This window comes from Zea mays, chromosome 3 (assembly GCF_902167145.1).
Source record: "Zea mays cultivar B73 chromosome 3, Zm-B73-REFERENCE-NAM-5.0, whole genome shotgun sequence".
NCBI classification, from domain to species: domain Eukaryota; kingdom Viridiplantae; phylum Streptophyta; class Magnoliopsida; order Poales; family Poaceae; genus Zea; species Zea mays.
This window is the reverse complement of record NC_050098.1, coordinates 7,183,334-7,206,757: the sequence shown is the minus strand read 5'-3', so window position 1 is coordinate 7,206,757 and position 23,424 is coordinate 7,183,334. Positions and strand designations below refer to the sequence as shown.

Sequence of the window (23,424 nt, the reverse complement as noted above, 5' to 3'; positions counted from 1 at the left end):
TTCTTATTGCTTAAATTGGATATGATTCTTCCACATTCATCGCTCTCCATGTTATGAAATAGATTTACTCCCATAATCCTAAGGAATTAACTATGCTTGCTTTGTTTCATAAGTTAAAACTAAGCATACATCATGGGATAGTCTAGTCTCCATGCTCTTGTAATCCACTTTTCATTCCTCATCAAAATGATTACAAAAAGAGAACTAGTGCTTGTGTTACTAATGTCATATCTCTTGAGCCTACTTATCGAAATCTACAAGAGAATAAATGCAAGCCGCAAACATCAACGGGTACTCTTCACCCAAAGGAAGAAAGGTAAAAGCAAAGGTATGGGAACTCATCCTCTTGATCAAAAATAGTTCCCATCAATGGTTATGTACCTCAAATCATCATATTCTACCTATATAAAGAATAGATTCTTTATTGGATGTAAAGTTGCTAGATGTGCATTCAATCTTATTATCTATAATACACTTGCCTACTAGAATCTAATTCATGCCTTTGCTATATTAGTTTTCATATTGATATGCTTCTAAGGTATGACATTAAATTTCAATATGAAGAAGTAAAATTCCTATGATTGACTATAATTGTCTAAAAAGTGCATATCTCACGTTTCCAATAATGTGCACTAATATTAAGGATTTTACTTCATGTCTATGTAACTTGTGGATGATGAATTATTTATATTTCTTATCTAAAGAAATCATCATCTATCATATACTCCCTTATGCTACTAACATCTCTCTTGAGTAATTTCAATAAGTTTGAAAAGAAAAAGAGACAACTATCAAGGGAGGACACTCAAGTGAAAAAGGAAGACATCAAGAGCAACAACACCTACTTGGACCAATGGTGTGGTTGTAAGTATTCTAAACCCTTTTTCATTATGAGAAATGCAAGGCGCAAGTTATTTATTGCCAATTTTACAAGCCTTGATCAAGATGTATTGTGCTTCTCCCTATTTCATTCAAAAGCTTGATGCATATGTTTAGGGGGAGCCTATTTCTATATCTTGATTATGTTGAGACTATTACTTCATCTTAGTAATTTTCATATAGTCTCTTGCATGAGAATAAGGGTTCTCATGAAGTACGCTACTACACTTCAATCCAACTTGTTAATATAATGTCACTCTTATTTCGAGGATTGTCGCTTTCATTGTCAAAGTAGCATATTTACTGAATTCTCCTTCTTTAAGCTTAAATGTTTCTGTTGTTCTCTTGATCACATACATTGTTTGTTTGATCATAGAATAACATCTATTGACTCTTATGTTTCTTAGTGCCTCATATTAGTTCAATCGATATCTCTCTTGATATGCACTAAGTTTAAAGGAGAATTCATGATTCATTTATGCAACTTGTGATCCACTTGACATATGCTAACCATAACTTTAAAGAGGATCACTAGTTGTAAGAACTCTCTCTTGTGCAAAATATTTCCATACATTGTCATTTGAGTATAGGTCTTAAGCAACAAAGACAAAGGACAAGGCACAATGAAGAGAGCGTCTCTATGAGAAAGTACAAAAAGGGTAAATCTACTTCCTATCATTTTCACATGTACCAAAATCTTCCTCTTATATACACTCTTTGCATATCTTGTATAAAAGGAAGAGAAAGCATGTCTTTGTATCTTTCCCTGCTTCATACCTAGTTTAACCTCTCAAATATTTCATTCTTGCATTTATGCATCTTTGTTAAAACTGGGTGAAGTAATTTTATTGTCAAAGAGCTTAAAGCTTAACCTTGTAACGAGGATAAGCTGCCTTTGTTCCAAAGGTGGATGGTCCTTAAGCCTCTTTGAAACCCTTAAGGGAAAATGCTTAAGATATTTATAACATGCTTTCATAAGTGCATAAATTGTCCTGAGCATCACACTTATACTATGACACAATGCACTTCACATTCTGTATGCTTTAGATATGTTCTCATTAACCTAATTATGTGCAAATGGCATTTAAGGCCAAAATATGTATTCCTCACCATGCACATATTTAGGGGGAGCAATCTATATCATATAGAACTATGATTATGCTTAATTGATATATCTTTTTGATCATATCTCTTTATGTCTACGACTAATGTGCTTTCAAGTGATATCTATGCTAAGTCGTAGATTGAAAGGGAAATGGAGTCTTCGGCGAAGACAAGGCTTCCACTCAACTCTATCGGTATTATCTACCCTTCGCCATCACTCCACACTATCTCTCCACATTGGTATAATCTTTCACTCATATATTATTTGCCAAAGGGGGAGACAACTTATAGAAAGGGCTTATATTTCACTCAAAGTATCCGTTTTTGGCGATTCATGCCAAAGGGGGAGAAAGTATTAGCCCAAAGCAAAAGGACCGCACCACCACTTAATTTTAAAAATTTAAAAAATATTCTCAAATTGATATATTTTATATTCAAAAGGGGGAGAAAGTAGAATTTTCAAATTGGTATCTTAAAACCCTCTTGAACACTAAGAGGAGGATTTGATTAAGGGGGAGTTTTGTTTAGTCAAAGGAAAAGCATTTGAAACAGGGGAAGAAAATTTCAAATCTCAAAAAATGCTTCTCAAAATCTTCTCATATGCCTTTGACTACTTCGCAAAAGATCTTGAAAAGAATTTCCAAGAAAGTTTGCAAAAACAAAACAAATGGTGCAAGCATGGTCCAAAACATTAAATATGAAGCAAGCATCCATGCATATCTTATGAAATATAGATTGGTTTAATTCTAAGCAATCTTTGCACAAATCTTATGCAAACTAGTTCAATTATGCACTTATATATTTGCTTTGGTTTGTGTTGGCATCAATCACCAAAAAGGGGGAGATTGAAAGGGAAATAGGGTCAAACCTTTTCCTGATTGATTTTGGTGGTTGAATTGCCCAACACAAATAATTGGACTAACTAGTTTGTTCAAGAATATACATTCTACAGGTGTCAAAGGTTCAACACAAACCAATCAAAAGAACAAGTTAGGTCTCAAAAGAGAGGAGCAAAAGGGAAACCGAAGGCTGCCCTGGTCTGGCGCACCGGACAGTGTCCGGTGCACCAGGGTGAATCAGCTCGAACTCTTCACCTTCGGGTTTCCCAGACGCAGCTCCGCTATAATTCACCGGACTGTCCGATGAGCCACCGGACAGTGTCCGGTGCACCACCGGACTGTCCGGTGCATCAGCGGAGCAACGACTATCTGCGCGCAACGGTCGACTCTGACGAATGAACAGTGTCACGGCAGAAGTCAGAGCAGCGGTCAGAGGGGCACCAGACTGTCCGGTGTGACACTGGACTGTCCGGTGCCGCATGAGGACAAAGCCTCCAACGGTCGACCAGCTCCAAGCCCTAACAGGAGGATGACGTGGCGGGGCACCGGACTGTATGGTGCGCCCATCGCCAGCAAGCTTCTCCAACGGCCATATTTTGTTTGGTGGCTATAAATGCCACCCCAACCGGCCACTTCAAGTGTGGGAGCCCAAGCAACATTCCAAGTCATCTAGTTGACATACTCAAGCCCTCCCAACCACATATATTCATTGATCCATCCTATACACAAGACTTAGACCACTACAACCAACACAAGTGCCACAAAAGAGAAAGAAAGCAAGAGATAGCTACTCATTTGAGTTTAGCACTAGTGCCTTGTGAGATTCATTGAGAGATAGTGTGTGCTACATCTTTGTGTTCATTTGTGCATGGAGTATTGACTCCCATTGAACTTCCTCCAAAGTTTTGGAGGCCTTGTAAAAGCTAGCAAGAGACACCAAAGAGTGTGGTGGTCCTTGCGGGGTCTTAAGTGATCCTTGAGAAGAAGAAGAGCTCGCTGATCTTGAGTGATCGGTGGAGACAGGGAAAGGGTTGAAAAAGACCCGTCCTTAGTGGACTCCTCAACGGGGACTAGGCCTTCGAGGGCCGAACCTCGGTAAAACAAATCACCTGTGTCTCATGTGCTTATTGCTTGTGATTTGTTTGTCCTTTCCCTTTTCTAAGTTTCTCTTGCACTACTCTTTGCTAATTCTATTTGGTGTTGTTTTAAGTTAAATTCTCATTTAGTAAAGCAACACATTGCAAGAGAGAACTTGTGTTATTGCTCTTCTTTCCTAAGCCCTCTTGCTTTATTATTCATATACCTATTAGTTGTATTGATTATCAATTCCGCATTATTTCAAAGCAACATTATTTACAAGCAAACAACTTAGTTTTTATACTCCGATAATTATATATCTTGTTCTAACCACTAATCAAGGGATCTAGTTGGGGGATAAAGTTTTAATTTTTAGGTTTCGCCTATCCACCCCCCTCTAGGCGACTTTCAGATGGCCCTGACGCGGATCCCTCCAGTGAACACCGGCGCGCCCCATCCCGAGGCCCGGAAGGCGGAAGGGCGCGATGAATGCGAGAGGAGCGAGGCATGGCTACTACCCGGGGAATGGATCCCTTTTTAAAGGCAGATTTCCCCACTCGCACCTCGAAGCATCGCGGGCAAAGTATCCACCGATGCACACCAGGGTTCCCACCCTATGACACGGGGGCTAGTCCCCACATGTCATACAGGCTGGCCCGAAGTGCGAAGAAGGCAAACCGCCACACAAGGAGCATACAACTGCCCCGCGGTTATGCGCCCCTTCATTTTCGCCGCAACCAGCGGTCAGGAAGGCGAATCGCCGCACAAGGAGCGCGCAACCGCCCCGCGGTTATGCGCCCCTACATTTTTGCCGAAACCAGCGGTCGAGAAGGCGAACCACCGCACAGGAAGCGTACAATCGCCCTGCGGTTGTGCGCTACCTCAGCTTCGCTGCAACCGGTGGGCCAACATGGGGGCCCAGGCCCACATGTCATGCGACCTGTGCGCCGGTTACTAGGTGCGGAAGAATCGCACCGCCGCTTGCGCCAATACATGTCATGCGACCGGCGTGCCACATGTTACTGGGTCGTCGCAGAAGACTGAAAAGATAAGTTTTCAGAACTAGTGCAGCGACTCGAGGCACCCCGTGCATGGCCCAACAGTGACATTAAGTACATGGGCCAGTCAACCATGGGAACAGGCGTGGCAGTCGGCGTGACCATAGGCGGGCCGACAGTAATTGCATCAACAAGCGCGCAGGAGCAGCAGGCCAATCGCCAATCAGACTCTGGCCCCACCTGCAGGCTCGCATCCTCCCCTGAGGCGGGCCCGGGGGCCACTGTCGGTACCCTGAATCAGGGGTACCCTCTACTACAGTATAAAGACGCTATACACGTATGATGTCTCCTGGCCACACGGAGAGCGGCACCCGACCCCACCACATGGGCAGGTCTAGGGGCACCACGTGGCAAGGAGAGATAATACACCCCAGGAGGCATCATTGGGTCCGGACCTCCACAGAGGAACACTGGACCCCTGTACGCACAGACTGGACTCTTGAATACAGTCCAGAACTCCCAAGAAGGCATGTCGGGCCCCTCGGACGGGTCCTAGGTCTCTCCGAGTAAGGACCGGACCACAGCAAGGTCCCGGGATGGGGGGAACCCCGGCATGAGTAAGGGTCCGGTGGTGGCACGTGTCCAGGCCTTGCCCTGCGCTCCCCGCTCAGGCGGACACCCGCTGCTGCCGCGTGGCTTATGGTCTGTGACATAAGCCGGCGGGCGGGGCCTGACGTAAGGCCTCTAAAGCCGCGCGGTCTCTGCATTTATTACGGAGAAGACGCGTCGCCTGCCACCATGCTGACAAACGATGTGCCCTCTCATCATTTAATGCGTCCTGTCTACTCCGCTGGCAGACGGCGTCAGGGGTCATCCTGCAGACAGCATGCCTATCCAGTCTATTGTCAAACAGTGCGCCCGTGCCATACGGCGCACTGTGCTCACCATCCCTTATGCAAGAAGCTTCCCCTGCACGCCGAGGATACGCAGATCTCGGATGTTAGGGCACAAGAAGATTGTTCCAGCGGCGAACATTTGTAGCTCCAAGTGCTATATCCATTATGTCCCTGGGCCCACATGTCGGGGCTCAGTACCTTTGTGCATGCCCCCCTTCAGCTATAAAAGGTGACACATGTGACGTTACAAGACAGGCTCACTTAGACCCAAGTGATTCTAGATAACTCAAGCTCTCAAGCAATACATCACACAGTGGAGTAGGGTATTACGCTCCGGCGTCCCAAACCACTCTAAACTCTCGCGTGTTCATGTGCTTTATGTCTGCTTAGCAGGATCGGCAAAACGCTTAGGCCCCTTCCTCATCTTAGGATTTAGGGCGGATGCACTCCGCCACCCGGCCGGAGATTCCCTCTCCAACAGTCTCCTTTGCCTATATAAATAGTCCCCATACATCTCACCACATAAGGCCTTGTTCGATTATTCTCATTATGTATGGATTTGATGGGATTGGAAAAAAATTAGAAGAACTTTGACTTGCTTGGGATTTAAACCCACCCAATCCTACTCAATCCACATGGATTGAGAGTAACCAAATAAGCCCTAATAGATCTGTTTTCCCGTGGTTTTTTCTCCTCTACATTGTGGGAGTTTTTTTCCACGTTAAACTTTGTGTCTCTTTTTTCTCACCTGAGATCCTGTTAAGGCATTGTTCGTTTCTGTCGGATTGTACCCGAAATCGTTCTAGCTAATCAAAGTTTATATAAATTAGAGAAGCAATCCGGTTAGTAATCGTTCCAACTTACCAATCTGGCACGAACGAACAAGACTTATTTGGTATCTAGAGGTAGGATTAGACAGTTTTTTTTTGGAAGCCGCCGCCGCCGGTTATTCGTCCAACAGATTGCGCTGCCGCCGCCGCGCGTAAGATCTGGTTGCCGTTCTCCATATCCGCGTGCGTGGCGCGCATCTGTCAGCGCTGGTGGGCGCCTTCTCTGGTGGAGGCGAGGCCTCATCTGTCACCGTCTTCTCAGTGCTGCTGTGCTCGTGACTAGAGATGGCAATGGGTACCCGCTACCCGAAACCCGGTGGGTTTTTGCTCTATTAGGGTATGGGTTTGGGTCAATTTCTCTACCCATGGGTTTGTTAATGGGTTCAAATGGAAACCCAATGGGTACGTAGGCATGGGTTTGTTCTTCCACTACCCATACCCGCAAACCCGTGGGTTTTTAAAACCCGCCTTAAAATCAACATTCCTTATAAATATGTCTCATAATATTATTAATTGAATATGTTCTAATTGAAATAAACTTCATGTAACAAATTTTAGGCTAAAATTAGTTATCACATGTTCCTTTTATGCTAGCTTATTAATGTATTGATTGTCATTTACATGATGAATTATTTTTTATGTTGATGTTAGTGGGTATGGGAAACCCGTTAAGTACCTGAAACCCGCATGGGTATGGGTTTGGGCAAAATTTTATACCCGTCATGGGTATGGTTTTTTAGCGGGCATATTTTTTCTTCACGGGTATGGGTTTGGGCAAGTAATATCCAGCGGGTTTTTACCCATTGCCATCTCTACTCGTGACCGTGAGCATCTCATCCAGGGGGCTACAACAATTTTCTATCTGAAGTGCTATTGTCATCATTGCTTGTGCTATTTTTCTGCTGTGTGGAATCGGGACATCAAGCAATCAGTCAAAGCAAAATTTATTTCAGGACAGCAAATAATCAAGATCCTAACATCGCCATGTGAAGGTCTCGGTTGCAAAGATCAAAGGAAATTTTTTTCCCGTTCTTTGCCACCTGCTTCCATCAGTTTGCACACAATTTTTTGTTTCACTTCAGGATTTTTATTTCCGATTACAATGTCAACTAAAATTGATATTCCGAAGTTTGATGACAAAACCAATTTTGCTACTTGGCAGATTTAGATGAAGTATGTTCTTACTCAGTTATGTGTACGAAAGGCGTTGCAACCACGACCAGCTGATATGACTGATGATAAATGAGAAGATCTTGATGAAAAGGCTTTGTCCGCTTTACATCTCAGTTTATCTCCTGAAGTTCTGCGTGAAGTAATGAATGCTAAATCCGCGACAGAATTGTAGAAGAAATTGGATGAGCTATATATGACAAAGAGTCTTACTAATAAGCTCCGTCTCAAAGAGCGCCTTTATACTATTCTTATCGCGGAAGGTACATATATTCAATCATATCTCAGTGAATTTAATTCTATTTATGTCAACCTTAAGAGTCTGGATATGAAGATAGATGATGAAGATAAGACAATTTTGTTGGTAGTCTCATTGCCCCCCCCCCCTCTTTTAAGCATTTTAAGGAAATTATGCTCTATGGAAATCATACTTCACTGACATTTGAGAATGTTAAATCAAATTTATTGTCCAAGGAAAAATTTGATGTTGATTCTCGTTCTAAGTCTAAAGGTGAAAGTTTTATTGTTCGAGATAGAACTCAACAAGCGGACAGTTCTAATAAATCTAAATCAAGGCCTAAGTCAAGGGACCGTAAATCCAACAATTTTTGTCGTTATTGCAAAGCTGATAATCATGTGATCTCCTAGTGTCCTAAGTTGAAAAAAGGAAGAAAGACAAAACAAAAAGGAAGCTGATAAATCAGCTGCTGAGGCTAGTATCGTTGAAAATAGTGATGGTGGATAAGCTCTTATGATCACTTCTAATGATGAAAAGCGTATGACTTGGGTTCTTGATTCAGCTTGCTCTTTTCACATTTGGAGTGATCATAAGAGCTTCTCCACCATCACTATTTTCAACGATACTAGCCTCAACAGCTGATTTATCAACTTCCTTTCTCCTTTGCCTATATAAATAGCCCCCTTGATGTTAAAACTGCATTTCTTCATGGAGATTTAGATGAGGAGATTTATATGATACAACCTCACGGTTTTCTGCTACTGGTCAAGAGCATTTAGTCTGTCATTTACAGAAATCTCTTTATGGTTTGAAACAAGCTCCTAGACAGTGGTATACGAGGTTTGACTCGTTCATGCTAGCACATGGTTATTCTCGAAACAATTATGATCATTATATTTATTTGAAGCAGTTCCCTAATGGATCTTTTGTGTATCTGCTACTTTATGTTGATGATATGTTGATTGCTTCTCATGACAAGTCACTGATTGTTGAATTGAAGGCTCAACTTAGTCATGAATTTGATATGAAAGATCTTAGACCAGCAAAGAAGATTCTTGGGATGGAAATTTAGCGTGATCGTCGTGCTGGTACTCTTTTTCTATCTCAAAAAATCAGTGTTATGGGAAATGAAGATAAATCTTATTTCTTTGGGCACCTTAGAAGCAATGGGTTTTAAATTTTCTGTTGATAATGGTGTTCTTAAGGTTTGTCAAGGCAACTGTGTTGTTTTAAAGGTTGAACGTATAAATAATCTCTATTATTTGCAAGGTTCCACAGTTACAGGTACTGTAGCTGTTTCTATTGCATCCAACACTTCAAACACCAAGCTTTGGCATATGCACTTGGGACATATGAGTGAAAAAGGTATGCATCTCTTGCACAAGAGAGGTTATTTAAATGATATTAGCAAATTGGAATTTTGTGAACATTGTGTATTTGGCAAACAGAAGAGAGTCAGTTTCTCTTTATCTACTCACTTCACCAAATGCATTCTTGATTATATTCATTTTGATCTTTGGGGTCGGACTCCTCATTCTTCTATTGGAGGTTGTGATTATATGATCACTTTTATTGATGATTTCTCTCGCAAAGTCTGGGTTTATTTCTGAAGCATAAAAATGATGCTCTGACTGCATTCAAGCAATGGAAAGCTTTAGTGGAAAATCAGACTAGCAGAAAAATCAAGAAATTGAGAACCGATAATGGATTAGAATTTTGCAATATTGAGTTTAATTCTCTTTGTGCCGAACATGGTATTGCTAGACACAAGACTGTTCCAGGTACTCCCCAGCAGAATGGTGTTGCTGAAAGAATGAATCGTACTATTCTGGAACGTGTTCGTTGCATGCTTTCTAATGCTGGTTTATGGGATAAGCATGGTTTGTGGGCGGAAGCTGCTAATGCCACCTGCTATTTGATTAATCGCTCTCCCAATTCAGCTATTGATTTTAAAATTCCAGAAGAGGTATGGACATGTAAACCAGTTGATTATTCTAATCTCAGAATCTTTGGTTGCCCTGCTTATGCTCATGTCAACAATGGAAAGCTAGTGCCTAGAGCTCAAAAATGCACTTTTATTGGCTATGGTTCTGGTGTCAAAGGATATCGTTTATTGTGTGCCGATTCTAAGAAGGTGATTGTCAGTCGTGATGTTACTTTTGATGAAAGTACATTTTCTTCTTTTGGAGGTGTTTTTTATAGTGGTTCCTTATCCACATCTATACCTAAAACTACCGATGAGAATCTTGAGGTAGATGTACCTATTAATGTTGATTTTGTTACTCTTGTTACACATCAGTTTCTGTTTCTGTATCTCCTGTTAGCAACAATCACTCTTTTGCTCAAGATAGACCTTGGAGGAATATTATTTTGTCACATCGATATCATGACACTGATAGTATGGTTCATTATGCTCTCATTGCTGCTCAAGAAACTAATGTTGCATTTGAACCTTCTTCTTATTCGGAAGCTATCTCAAGTGATAATTCATCCAAGTGATTAGTTGTTATGAATGATGAATTTGAGAGTCTTCAAAAGAATTCTACATGGAAATTGGTTGAGCTTCCTGAAGGTAAAAAACCTTTAAAGTGCAAGTGGATTTATAAGAAGGAAGATATATCTGGAGTTGAACCTGCAAGATTTAAAGCTCGTTTAGTTGTGAAAGGTTTCGAACAAAGGGAAGGTATTGATTTCAATGAGGTGTTCTCTCCTGTTGTTCGTCACACTTCTATTCGAGTTATGCTTGTCATTGTTGCTTTATTTGATTTGGAGTTAGAGCAACTTGATGTTAAAATTTCATTTCTTCATGGAGATTTAGATGAGGAGATTTATATGACACAACCTCAGGGGTTTTCTGCTCCTGGTCAAGAGCATTTAGTCTGTCATTTACATAAATCTCTTTATGGTTTGAAACAAGCTCCTAGGCAGTGGTATAAGAGGTTTGGCTCGTTCATGCTTGCACATGGTTATTCTCGAAGCAATTATGATCATTGTATTTATTTGAAGCAGTTCCCTAATGGATATTTTGTGTATCTGCTACTTTATGTTGATGATATGTTGATTGCTTCTCATGACAAGTCACTGATTGTTGAATTGAAGGCTCAACTTAGTCATGAATTTGATATGAAAGATCTTAGACCAGCAAAGAAGATTCTTGGGATGGAAATTCAGCGTGATCGTCGTGCTGGTACTCTTTTTCTATCTCAAAAAATCAGTGTTATGGGAAATGAAGATAAATCTTATTTCTTTGGGCACCTTAGAAGCAATGGGTTTTAAATTTTCTGTTGATAATGGTGTTCTTAAGGTTTGTCAAGGCAACCGTGTTGTTTTAAAGGTTGAACGTATAAATAATCTCTATTATTTGCAAGGTTCCACAGTTACAGGTACTGTAGCTGTTTCTATTGCATCCAACACTTCAAACACCAAGCTTTGGCATATGCACTTGGGACATATGAGTGAAAAAGGTATGCATCTCTTGCACAAGAGAGGTTATTTAAATGATATTGGCAAATTGGAATTTTGTGAACATTGTGTATTTGGCAAACAGAAGAGAGTCAGTTTCTCTTTATCTACTCACTGCACCAAATGCATTCTTGATTATATTCATTTTGATCTTTGGGGTCGGACTCCTCATTCTTCTATTGGAGGTTGTGATTATATGATCACTTTTATTGATGATTTCTCTCGCAAAGTCTGGGTTTATTTCTGAAGCATAAAAATGATGCTCTGACTGCATTCAAGCAATGGAAAGCTTTAGTGGAAAATCAGACTAGCAGAAAAATCAAGAAATTGAGAACCGATAATGGATTAGAATTTTGCAATATTGAGTTTAATTCTCTTTGTGCCGAACATGGTATTGCTAGACACAAGACTGTTCCAGGTACTCCCCAGCAGAATGGTGTTGCTGAAAGAATGAATCGTACTATTCTGGAACGTGTTCGTTGCATGCTTTCTAATGCTGGTTTATGGGATAAGCATGGTTTGTGGGCGGAAGCTGCTAATGCCACCTGCTATTTGATTAATCGCTCTCCCAATTCAGCTATTGATTTTAAAATTCCAGAAGAGGTATGGACAGGTAAACCAGTTGATTATTCTAATCTCAGAATCTTTGGTTGCCCTGCTTATGCTCATGTCAACAATGGAAAGCTAGTGCCTAGAGCTCAAAAATGCACTTTTATTGGCTATGGTTCTGGTGTCAAAGGATATCGTTTATTGTGTGCCGATTCTAAGAAGGTGATTGTCAGTCGTGATGTTACTTTTGATGAAAGTACATTTTCTTCTTTTGGAGGTGTTTTTGATAGTGGTTCCTTATCCACATCTATACCTAAAACTACCGATGAGAATCTTGAGGTAGATGTACCTATTAATGTTGATTTTGTTACTCTTGTTACACATCAGTTTCTGTTTCTGTATCTCCTGTTAGCAACAATCACTCTTTTGCTCAAGATAGACCTTGGAGGAATATTATTTTGCCACATCGATATCATGACACTGATAGTATGGTTCATTATGCTCTCATTGCTGCTCAAGAAACTAATGTTGCATTTGAACCTTCTTCTTATTCGGAAGCTATCTCATGTGATAATTCATCCAAGTGATTAGTTGTTATGAATGATGAATTTGAGAGTCTTCAAAAGAATTCTACATGGAAATTGGTTGAGCTTCCTGAAGGTAAAAAACCTTTAAAGTGCAAGTGGATTTATAAGAAGGAAGATATATCTGGAGTTGAACCTGCAAGATTTAAAGCTCGTTTAGTTGTGAAAGGTTTCGAACAAAGGTAAGGTATTGATTTCAATGAGGTGTTCTCTCCTGTTGTTCGTCACACTTCTATTCGAGTTATGCTTGTCATTGTTGCTTTATTTGATTTGGAGTTAGAGCAACTTGATGTTAAAATTTCATTTCTTCATGGAGATTTAGATGAGGAGATTTATATGACACAACCTCAGGGGTTTTCTGCTCCTGGTCAAGAGCATTTAGTCTGTCATTTACATAAATCTCTTTATGGTTTGAAACAAGCTCCTAGGCAGTGGTATAAGAGGTTTGGCTCGTTCATGCTTGCACATGGTTATTCTCGAAGCAATTATGATCATTGTATTTATTTGAAGCAGTTCCCTAATGGATATTTTGTGTATCTGCTGCTTTATGTTGATGATATGTTGATTGCTTCTCATGACAAGTCACTGATTGTTGAATTGAAGGCTCAACTTAGTCATGAATTTGATATGTAAGATCTTAGACCAGCAAAGAAGATTCTTGGGATGGAAATTCAGCGTGATCGTCGTGCTGGTACTCTTTTTCTATCTCAAAAAATCAGTGTTATGGGAAATGAAGATAAATCTTATTTCTTTGGGCACCTTAGAAGCAATGGGTTTTAAATTTTCTGTTGATAATGGTGTTCTTAAGGTTTGTCAAGGCAACCGTGTTGTTTTAAAGGTTGAACGTATAAATAATCTCTATTATTTGCAAGGTTCCACAGTTACAGGTACTGTAGCTGTTTCTATTGCATCCAACACTTCAAACACCAAGCTTTGGCATATGCACTTGGGACATATGAGTGAAAAAGGTATGCATCTCTTGCACAAGAGAGGTTATTTAAATGATATTGGCAAATTGGAATTTTGTGAACATTGTGTATTTGGCAAACAGAAGAGAGTCAGTTTCTCTTTATCTACTCACTGCACCAAATGCATTCTTGATTATATTCATTTTGATCTTTGGGGTCGGACTCCTCATTCTTCTATTGGAGGTTGTGATTATATGATCACTTTTATTGATGATTTCTCTCGCAAAGTCTGGGTTTATTTCTGAAGCATAAAAATGATGCTCTGACTGCATTCAAGCAATGGAAAGCTTTAGTGGAAAATCAGACTAGCAGAAAAATCAAGAAATTGAGAACCGATAATGGATTAGAATTTTGCAATATTGAGTTTAATTCTCTTTGTGCCGAACATGGTATTGCTAGACACAAGACTGTTCCAGGTACTCCCCAGCAGAATGGTGTTGCTGAAAGAATGAATCGTACTATTCTGGAACGTGTTCGTTGCATGCTTTCTAATGCTGGTTTATGGGATAAGCATGGTTTGTGGGCGGAAGCTGCTAATGCCACCTGCTATTTGATTAATCGCTCTCCCAATTCAGCTATTGATTTTAAAATTCCAGAAGAGGTATGGACAGGTAAACCAGTTGATTATTCTAATCTCAGAATCTTTGGTTGCCCTGCTTATGCTCATGTCAACAATGGAAAGCTAGTGCCTAGAGCTCAAAAATGCACTTTTATTGGCTATGGTTCTGGTGTCAAAGGATATCGTTTATTGTGTGCCGATTCTAAGAAGGTGATTGTCAGTTGTGATGTTACTTTTGATGAAAGTACATTTTCTTCTTTTGGAGGTGTTTTTGATAGTGGTTCCTTATCCACATCTATACCTAAAACTACCGATGAGAATCTTGAGGTAGATGTACCTATTAATGTTGATTTTGTTACTCTTGTTACACATCAGTTTCTGTTTCTGTATCTCCTGTTAGCAACAATCACTCTTTTGCTCAAGATAGACCTTGGAGGAATATTATTTTGCCACATCGATATCATGACACTGATAGTATGGTTCATTATGCTCTCATTGCTGCTCAAGAAACTAATGTTGCATTTGAACCTTCTTCTTATTCGGAAGCTATCTCATGTGATAATTCATCCAAGTGATTAGTTGTTATGAATGATGAATTTGAGAGTCTTCAAAAGAATTCTACATGGAAATTGGTTGAGCTTCCTGAAGGTAAAAAACCTTTAAAGTGCAAGTGGATTTATAAGAAGGAAGATATATCTGGAGTTGAACCTGCAAGATTTAAAGCTCGTTTAGTTGTGAAAGGTTTCGAACAAAGGTAAGGTATTGATTTCAATGAGGTGTTCTCTCCTGTTGTTCGTCACACTTCTATTCGAGTTATGCTTGTCATTGTTGCTTTATTTGATTTGGAGTTAGAGCAACTTGATGTTAAAATTTCATTTCTTCATGGAGATTTAGATGAGGAGATTTATATGACACAACCTCAGGGGTTTTCTGCTCCTGGTCAAGAGCATTTAGTCTGTCATTTACATAAATCTCTTTATGGTTTGAAACAAGCTCCTAGGCAGTGGTATAAGAGGTTTGGCTCGTTCATGCTTGCACATGGTTATTCTCGAAGCAATTATGATCATTGTATTTATTTGAAGCAGTTCCCTAATGGATATTTTGTGTATCTGCTGCTTTATGTTGATGATATGTTGATTGCTTCTCATGACAAGTCACTGATTGTTGAATTGAAGGCTCAACTTAGTCATGAATTTGATATGAAAGATCTTAGACCAGCAAAGAAGATTCTTGGGATGGAAATTCAGCGCAATCGTCGTGCTGGTACTCTTTTTCTATCTCAGAAAAGTTATATTGAGAAAGTTCTTGAAAGTTATAATCTCAGTAATTTCAAATCTGTTGCTACACCATTTGCTTCACATTTTAAATTGTCATCGAAGCAATGTCCTGTTACTGAAGATGAGAAAGAACACATGTCTCACATACCGTATTCTAATGTTGTTGGGAATCTCATGTATGCTATGATCTGTACAAGACCTGATTTGGCTCATGTTGTTAGTGTGGATAGCAGATTTATGCACAATCCTGGTAAAGAACATTGGAATGTAGTAAAGTGGATTCTTCGCTACTTGAAAGGTACTTTTCATTTTGGATTATTGTTTGACAAGAATTCAACGAAGGAAATTGGTGTTATGGGATTTGTTGAGTGATTTGTTGATTCTGACTTTGCTGGTGATCTTGATAAGAGACGCTCCATATCTGGCTATGTATTTTCACTATGCGGTTCTGCAGTGAGTTGGAGGGCTTCACTTCAGTCTGTTACTGCTCTTTCCACTACTGAAGCAGAATATGTCTCAGCTACTGAAGGGGTTAAAGAAGCTACTTGGATGCAAGGTCTTATTTCTGAACTTGGAGTTTCTCAGGATGTCATCAAGGTTTATTGTGATAGTCATAGTGCTATATGTTTGACCAAGAATGACATGTACCAATTCAAGACCAAGCATATTGATATCAAGTACCACTTCATTTGTGATATTGTTGCTGAAGACAAGATTAAGGGCTTGTTCGTTTTTGCGTTAATCCATGTGGATTGGGTGGGATTGAGTCGGATTAAATCCATAGCAAGTCAAAATCCATCCCAATCCCACCCAATACACTTCAATCCACATGGAATATCAATAACCGAACAAGGCCTAAAGTGGACAAGATACATACTGATGAAAATCCTGCAGACATGCTTACAAAGCCATTATCTAATACCAAGTTCAAGCATTGCCTTGACTTGATAGGTGTTCGTGAAGCTTAGCGCACTAGTGGTGTTTGGGGAAACAGTTTTATAGATTTAGCGTCAAGGGGAGATTTGTTGGATAAGACTATTTGACTCTATCTTTATCTCCTTTGCCTATATAAATAGACTCCTTTGTACCCTGTTTTTCCGTGGTTTTTTTTTCTTCTCCACATCGGGGGAGGTTTTTCCACGTTAAACTCTGTGTCTTCTCCCCCCCCCCCCCACCCCAACCCCCAACACTTGGTTTGTGCTGAAGGCTAGATGGTTTGCAGAGTTATTTGGTTTGGCTTAGATTTGGTCATCTTGATTCCCTATCACGGAGATCTGACTCGTCCAGCCACTATAACAGACCATCATAATCGAGCGAAAGAATAACAAACATTGGTACCCAAGATTGTTTGCTTTCACAACGTTACAACATATATATATCATATATGCATGGACAGGTACAATGCCTCTCCAGCAGCACCAGCAACAAGGGTGGTTAGCAGCAGGGACTATAAACAACAGAGTACCATCCGCGTTGATAGATTTTTTATTACTGCAAAATTGATCCCCGCAGCACTACCGGTAGTTGCGGTAGACGGGAGTGTACATGCAGTTCTCTGCATATTTCACCAGGTCGCTGGGGGGAGGCAGACGGGTCGCCAGACCTGCAGAGGGAAGTTGACGATGTCAGACCAGGAAAGGTACGTGGTGAGTGCCAAGCTCTGGAATGGTGTCTGCAAAGCAAAGCAAAGCAAAGCCAAGCCAAACAGACGACGTGCGTACCGAGCTCGTAGGCTTTTGCAGCCACGGCTGCAGCGATGTGCGCAGAGATCTTTCTGATGCTGGTGAAGGGTGGGAAGATGGAGCCCTTCTCGAAGTTGTCCTGTGTGGCCTGATCAGCTAGCGCTTTCGCTGTTTGAATGAATGAAGCATGAGATCAGCCAAGGTATTAATTGGAAATGATTTTCTAATGCCCAATGGTTTCCTTTTGGAGCTCTAACTTACAGGCGGCGAGAAGCATGTCCTCGTGGACACGGACGGCTCCAGAGATCACAAGACCGAGGCCGAGTCCAGGGAAAATGTAGGCATTGTTCGACTGTCGTAAGTAGCGAATACACTTGACTCAGCGATAAACAACTTATTATTTTGCGGGTGTTTGATATTAGAAACAAGTTCTACCTGCCCAGGCACAAAAGTCTTTCCTTCGTACTCCACGGGGGCAAATGGACTGCCACTGGCAAAGATTGAACGGCCCTGAGCATAGAGTGCAAATGAAAAGATATGAGTTGCAAACTATAGAGTATAGACCCCACGAGCACGGATAATCTTCTAGTGATGGCTACATTCAAAATGGTAGTGAGAATGTTTTGACTCGAGTGGACCAATTTGCAGATCAACCTCTGCACAAGGTGGTTAGACAGCTCACCTGACTCCATGTATATGCTTGTTCAGCAGTGCATTCAGAATGCGAGGTTGGGTTTGACAGTGAAAAGATGATAGGCCTCTGCATTTACAGTTAGCAATATCAGAGGTTAGCTTTCCATCCTCACAATACACCGCCAACAATGTCAGGAAAACAGAAAAAAAAAAGTTACCTCGTTGAAGGAAGACATGGCCTCAATGATTTCTTTTGTGAATGTTCTTCCAACTCCAGATGTCCCGATCAGAACTGTAGGTTTGATGGACTGGAGGATATGACGAAAGGTTAGCAAATTCCTTTTTTTTTGGTGAAAACAGCACAAACAGGACATCTCTAAGTGAAGGCAGCAGCTGCTAATGAACTGAAATACGATCTTAAATGCACATGAGCGTGACTACCTGAACAGCATCATACAAGGTTTTCAAGGGCTCGTGCTCATGCGCCCAAGGTTTCTTGAATGGCTGAAGGGAGCCTTTACGAGAGTCAACAATCAAACCCTGTATACAAAATATCGTGTTAGAGCAACTTCAAGAGATTAGCTAAAAAGACTAGCCAAATTTACTGATTTAGCTACTCTCTAAAATAGATTTTAGAGAAAAAGTGTAGGCTAATCCAACAGACTCGTTAAACCTACGAACTGAATAGAGAGTGAAGCAGGCTATCGAAAATTGGAGAGCGAAGATGGAGAAATAGAGAGTCACTAAATTTGAAGAGTCGTTTACAGAGTCTATTGGATACAATTTTCTTTTAATATTAGCTAAATTTACCTTAACAAAACCATATACCTAGTCTTTTGGAGTTGCTAGGACGTCAAATAAATAGGTGAGCAAATATTGCGCGCATTTTCCTTTGGATACACACCTTTGAGTCCACCAGCCAAACCTTCTTGCGGCACTCTTCAATTGGAGCATTCGTCTATAAATAGACCCGACCAGTACATGTCAGAGTAAGAACTAGGACAAAGGAAACCCACCATACATTCAGATGCTAAAACGATTAGCTAGTTAGTTACCTGTTTCGAAATCTCAAGAGCAATAAGTTCTGCAATACCAGTTCCAGCCTGAAATCAAATACATTACCAAAATCTTATTGATGGGTCTACTTTCCTTGATAAAATAGAATCTTACTAATGGTCGCAATCTCAATTCAAAAGATCCTAGTACATAGTATGCTTCCACTGTTCCACAGTTGGGTGACAAAGGAAATAACAGTTCACCAAGAGATGTTTTAACTAACCTCCCCAGCACCAAGGAACAAATACGTCTGCTCTGCCAGGGTCCCACCAACCATCTTGAGTGCTGCTAACAAACCTGCAAGGACCACTGATGCTGTGCCCTGCAAACATTCATATTTCCAAATCAGTACAAATCACAGAAGGCAATAAACTGAAGGATGACGATCTCAATTAATTAAGGCTGCCCCATGGTAGCAGCAAAAATAAAAAATACCACAGCTGGTTCCATTTACCTGGATATCATCATTGAAAACAAGATGGCTCTTGCTATATTTTTCAAGCAAATCAAAGGCATTGTGATTGGCAAAGTCCTCAAACTGTCCAAAATTTAGAGCATTACATTTTGGGATAAAGACTAAATTGATCCGCCATAGCAAAAGCACAGTGTTGAGTCTAACTCACCTGAATGAGGACTTTCTCACCATAGAATTGCTTAACAGCAGACATGAACTCTTCAATAAGCTCATCATACTCCTGCCATTAAGAAAAATGCACAGGTAAGATCTCAAGCGTCACATATTTTGTCAATTCCTAACTCCTAGCAATCTTGACAGAATTACATACCTCGCCAGTCGCACGTTTTTGCCGGAGTCCAATGTAGAACTCATCATTAAGCAGTTTCTCGTTATTTGTACCAACATCAATTGTGATAGGCAAGCACTGCAACGTAATTTAGAATTCACAACTTGAGATACTTTAATTGTTTGTTGGTACCAAACATACAGCACCATTACAAGAGATGCAACCAAAAAGGGGACAACAGATATAAACACTTACAACTGATGGGTCAACTCCTCCTAGAGCAGTGTATAGAGCAAGTTTGCCTACAGGAATTCCCATTCCCTATAGAAGGATTCAGTATAATATAAGCAAAGGCCCTCAAGTAATAAGAAACTAACGAGACAATCATACCTGACAACCCAAATCTCCAAGTCCCAAGATTCGCTCACCATCAGTAACACAGATAACTTGAATGTTCCTATGTGGCCAGTTCCTTAGAACTTCTAGGACCTTCCCCCTGGAATGCACCCCGAGGTCAGTCCAGATCAAACAGGTAGATGGTAGACAGCTAGATCTTATTGTAAAGTTCAAGCAAATATAGGCACACATACTTGTCCTTCAGGCTGACATACAGACCCTGTGGTCGTCCAAAGATGGACCCATACTTCTGGCAGGCCTCACCTACAGTTGGTGTGTAAACAAAAGGAAGCAGCTCCACCACATTATCAATTAAAAGCTTGTAGAAAAGCCTCTCGTCCGTTTCCTGAAAACAGGAAGTGTTAAGCACAACGATCCAACCAACCATTCATTCTAAATGATCATCTCATATCAATTACGCTGGCCATCACAAGCTTTCATATAAGAGTAGAAAGGATAAACTGGGACTACCTGAAGGTTCATCATAGCTATATACCGCTGCAAAGGGGTCTGGTACTGCCGCAGGGTGTTCATGAACTTCTTAATCTACATATACAGTAAAGTGACCTTCATTAAGTATAAAAAGAAAAAAAGCGCAGCACAAGAACATGTACTGTTTAATGTGCCCCATACTTGGAGTTCCTGAGATAGTACTGCCGGAGGAAGCAGTCCACGCAAGTAGTGTCCATCCCTTTCCTCCTCTGTGAAAGCAAGACCCTTGTTGTGGTGTGGATCCCTCAAAAGGGTGTAACCGCTGATTTAGAAATAAGAAATGTTAGCATGTTTTTTCAACCAGGTGAATGAAGCTTATTCAGTGGAAAGAATTAGGGTCGTAGATTCAAAGAAAAGCTTTGCATCCGGCCACGAACATTCTAGAGCCCAGATTTTTTTTTTCTTTGTTTGACACGACCATATTGATGCTCCACAAGCTATCATTCTGCGGGGCGAACGTTGTCATTCACAGTAGATTACGTGACAAATTCGATCATCGTATTTCACTGTCCAAGGCGTAGTGGAAGAAACCAGACAAATTCGTCATAGCTGTGGGCCAGCTTAGAATATACTTGGACGGAACAGGACAAATCCAAAGCAAAGCAGACAACTCCTAGCTTTTTGTTCAACAACTGTGGACCAAACTCAGCATGAGGTTATCTGACTCCAACCCGATTCAGAAGGATTCAGAATTCTACGACAAGGCCAAAAAAAAACATTCCAAAACTGAAACTTGCTAGAAACTCCCATGTGACATACGGTGATCTAGTCTAGTATGTAACAAATCTAGACTATATATATATCAGGCTGGAGCTTCTTAGTTAGGCTGAACTGAAGCATGTTTCGATAAATCGGTATTGAAACTAAAATAAAAGGCAGACTAATTGTAAAGCTGACTTGGGTGAAGGCGTCAGGGCAGGATAATGCAGCTAGTCAAAAGCACGCGAGCAAGCAATTGTTAGACGATTGGGCGCGGCTCACCTTGCGACGGAGGTGGCCCAGGGCATGACGGGCAGCTCCTCGCTGGCGGCCGCCGCCTCCTCCTGCTCCTTCTCCGTCTCCGTCTCCGCGTTGGAGACCATCGCGACCGCGTCCACCCGCCTGGGCGGCAAGGCGCGCACCTTGGCGGGCGCGGCCCTCCTCCGCAGGGTGTTCCTGTAGGTCCGGCATCCGTCGCAGCTGGCGCCGCCCTCGCTCCGTCCTCCCAGCTTCCACTGCGACACACACACACACAAGCCCAAACGATGAGGCGGTGGCAACCTGCGATGCCCAAACCGCGCGGGAGAAGCACCGGGAGGGAGTCGCTAGCGGAGGGAAGGTGGTGGCGTCGAAAGGTGGTTAGTTGGGCCGGGCCGGGCGCTCGTGGAACGGTCCGGAACGTACCGGGGAGGCGGGGGACGCGGAGGCGGCGACGGCGGCGGTGCGCGTGGACAGCATGGTGGCGTCGAGTTCCCGCGGAGGGAGGGGAGACGGGAGCGGCGCGGCGCGGCAGTGGCAGTGGCAACCGGCGTCGTCCTCCTCCCTCTTCGGAGCGAGTTGGCAGTGTGGAGAGGGGGGGATGGAGCAGGGGGATGCGGGTGGCGAGGGGTATAAAAAGGGAAAGCCAGGGGCCTCGGCGGCTGCGGCTCGGCGCGGTGCGGTTTTGAGCAGTTGCGCTTGCGCGTGTGCGGCGCACGCGCACGTCGGGACGGACGGGGAGTGGAGGGCTGGCTGGAGGTACTGCTGCGCGGTCTGCGGTCTGCGGGGGCTGCTGGCTGCGGGCTGCGGGCTGCCGACCACGGGTATTGACTGCGTGCTTCCCCCGCTGTAGCCGACGGGATGATCGATCATTCGTTGGGCGGGATGATCATATCCTTAGTCAGTGGGGTGCACTGCTGCGTTATTAATCTAGCCCCCCATTCGTTCTAAACCACACCATACGTCCATACCACGCTTTAGCTTTTACCATTCCATACCATCGTTAGGAGAATTAGGACACCCAAATTTCCTATCTTTATATGTTGCTGGTGATGATGTAAAACAACGAGGAAAATATATTTGAATGACACAGACGAAAGTTGCTGTTTTTCCTTGGGCTTTTCACGTGTGACGGGGCCACTACGTACGTTAATTTCCCGTTGAAAACAACGTCACGTTTATGATGCCGCCAATTTCCAACACTGCGCCTCGGCCTCATGCGGCAGCCGCGTGTGGCACCTTAGCCAAAACACGCCCCTATGTACGTGGAAAGCTATATATATGGAATAAGTTTGTGACGACTCCATGTTTTGGTTGGACATTGTGATTTTTTTTCTGGCTGTGAAAGGAAGCTGTAATGTTGAGACTAGCACGCCCCTATTTTTCATCGCAATTCTTCAACCAGGAGGGAGGGCCGCTGGATGAGCTTGGCTAAAAATCGCTGTCGTTGGCGGACCAGCTAGCCTGACGCCGTGGTCCTGCCCACTAATCAAGTCGCGCAAAGGCGGTGGTGAAAGGATCGCCGCCCCGTTTCTTTTGCTACTCATCACTGATCACCGATAGAAAAGCGGGGCGGCCTCATCCCGCTCCTTTGGTTGCCGATCACTGATCAAAAGAGAGGCTAACACGTACCGCGCAGCCGTGGCGTGCTCGCTCATATATCTAGCTAGCTACCGCCTCTGGAAGAAGACGCAGCATACTACCCATACGATTTTGGGTTGGGCCAGCGTTTCAGCTCGTCTATCTTGCCTAGGCACCGTCATCTTATCCGTCGTCACGCGGATGGAGGCAGTCAACTACCAGCATCAGCGGACGGCCACAGAGATCGACCAACACCCCCCACTGGCTGTTGCCTGTTGCCTGTTGCCGGATGGAAGCGGTGGCACTGAAGCGTGGGCAAACTTGCCTGCATTTCTTTCGTTAAAGCACTAGAACATCGGGCGCCCAATGCAATGCAATGACTTCAAAACATTGGGTACTTACTGTATAAATCAACCAAAAAAAAACATATCGTACCACCACTGCCTCTTTATAA

At 42.2% G+C, this 23,424-nt stretch overlaps 1 protein-coding gene across 1 annotated transcript; it reads right to left on the bottom strand.

The window, feature by feature from the left end:
- Nucleotides 1-16,785: 16,785 nt before the first annotated feature.
- On the bottom strand, nucleotides 16,786-21,983 carry LOC542233 (NADP malic enzyme 3). The gene is given in 20 exon segments (NM_001111843.1): nucleotides 16,786-17,033; nucleotides 17,152-17,280; nucleotides 17,374-17,464; nucleotides 17,548-17,622; nucleotides 17,795-17,872; nucleotides 17,964-18,053; nucleotides 18,187-18,285; nucleotides 18,650-18,703; nucleotides 18,801-18,848; nucleotides 19,025-19,123; nucleotides 19,256-19,339; nucleotides 19,425-19,496; nucleotides 19,587-19,682; nucleotides 19,800-19,865; nucleotides 19,935-20,040; nucleotides 20,135-20,286; nucleotides 20,412-20,486; nucleotides 20,574-20,694; nucleotides 21,414-21,646; nucleotides 21,816-21,983. Coding segments are annotated over 20 exon segments (1,911 nt in total). The 5' UTR covers nucleotides 21,870-21,983; the 3' UTR covers nucleotides 16,786-16,944.
- Nucleotides 21,984-23,424: the final 1,441 nt, after the last annotated feature.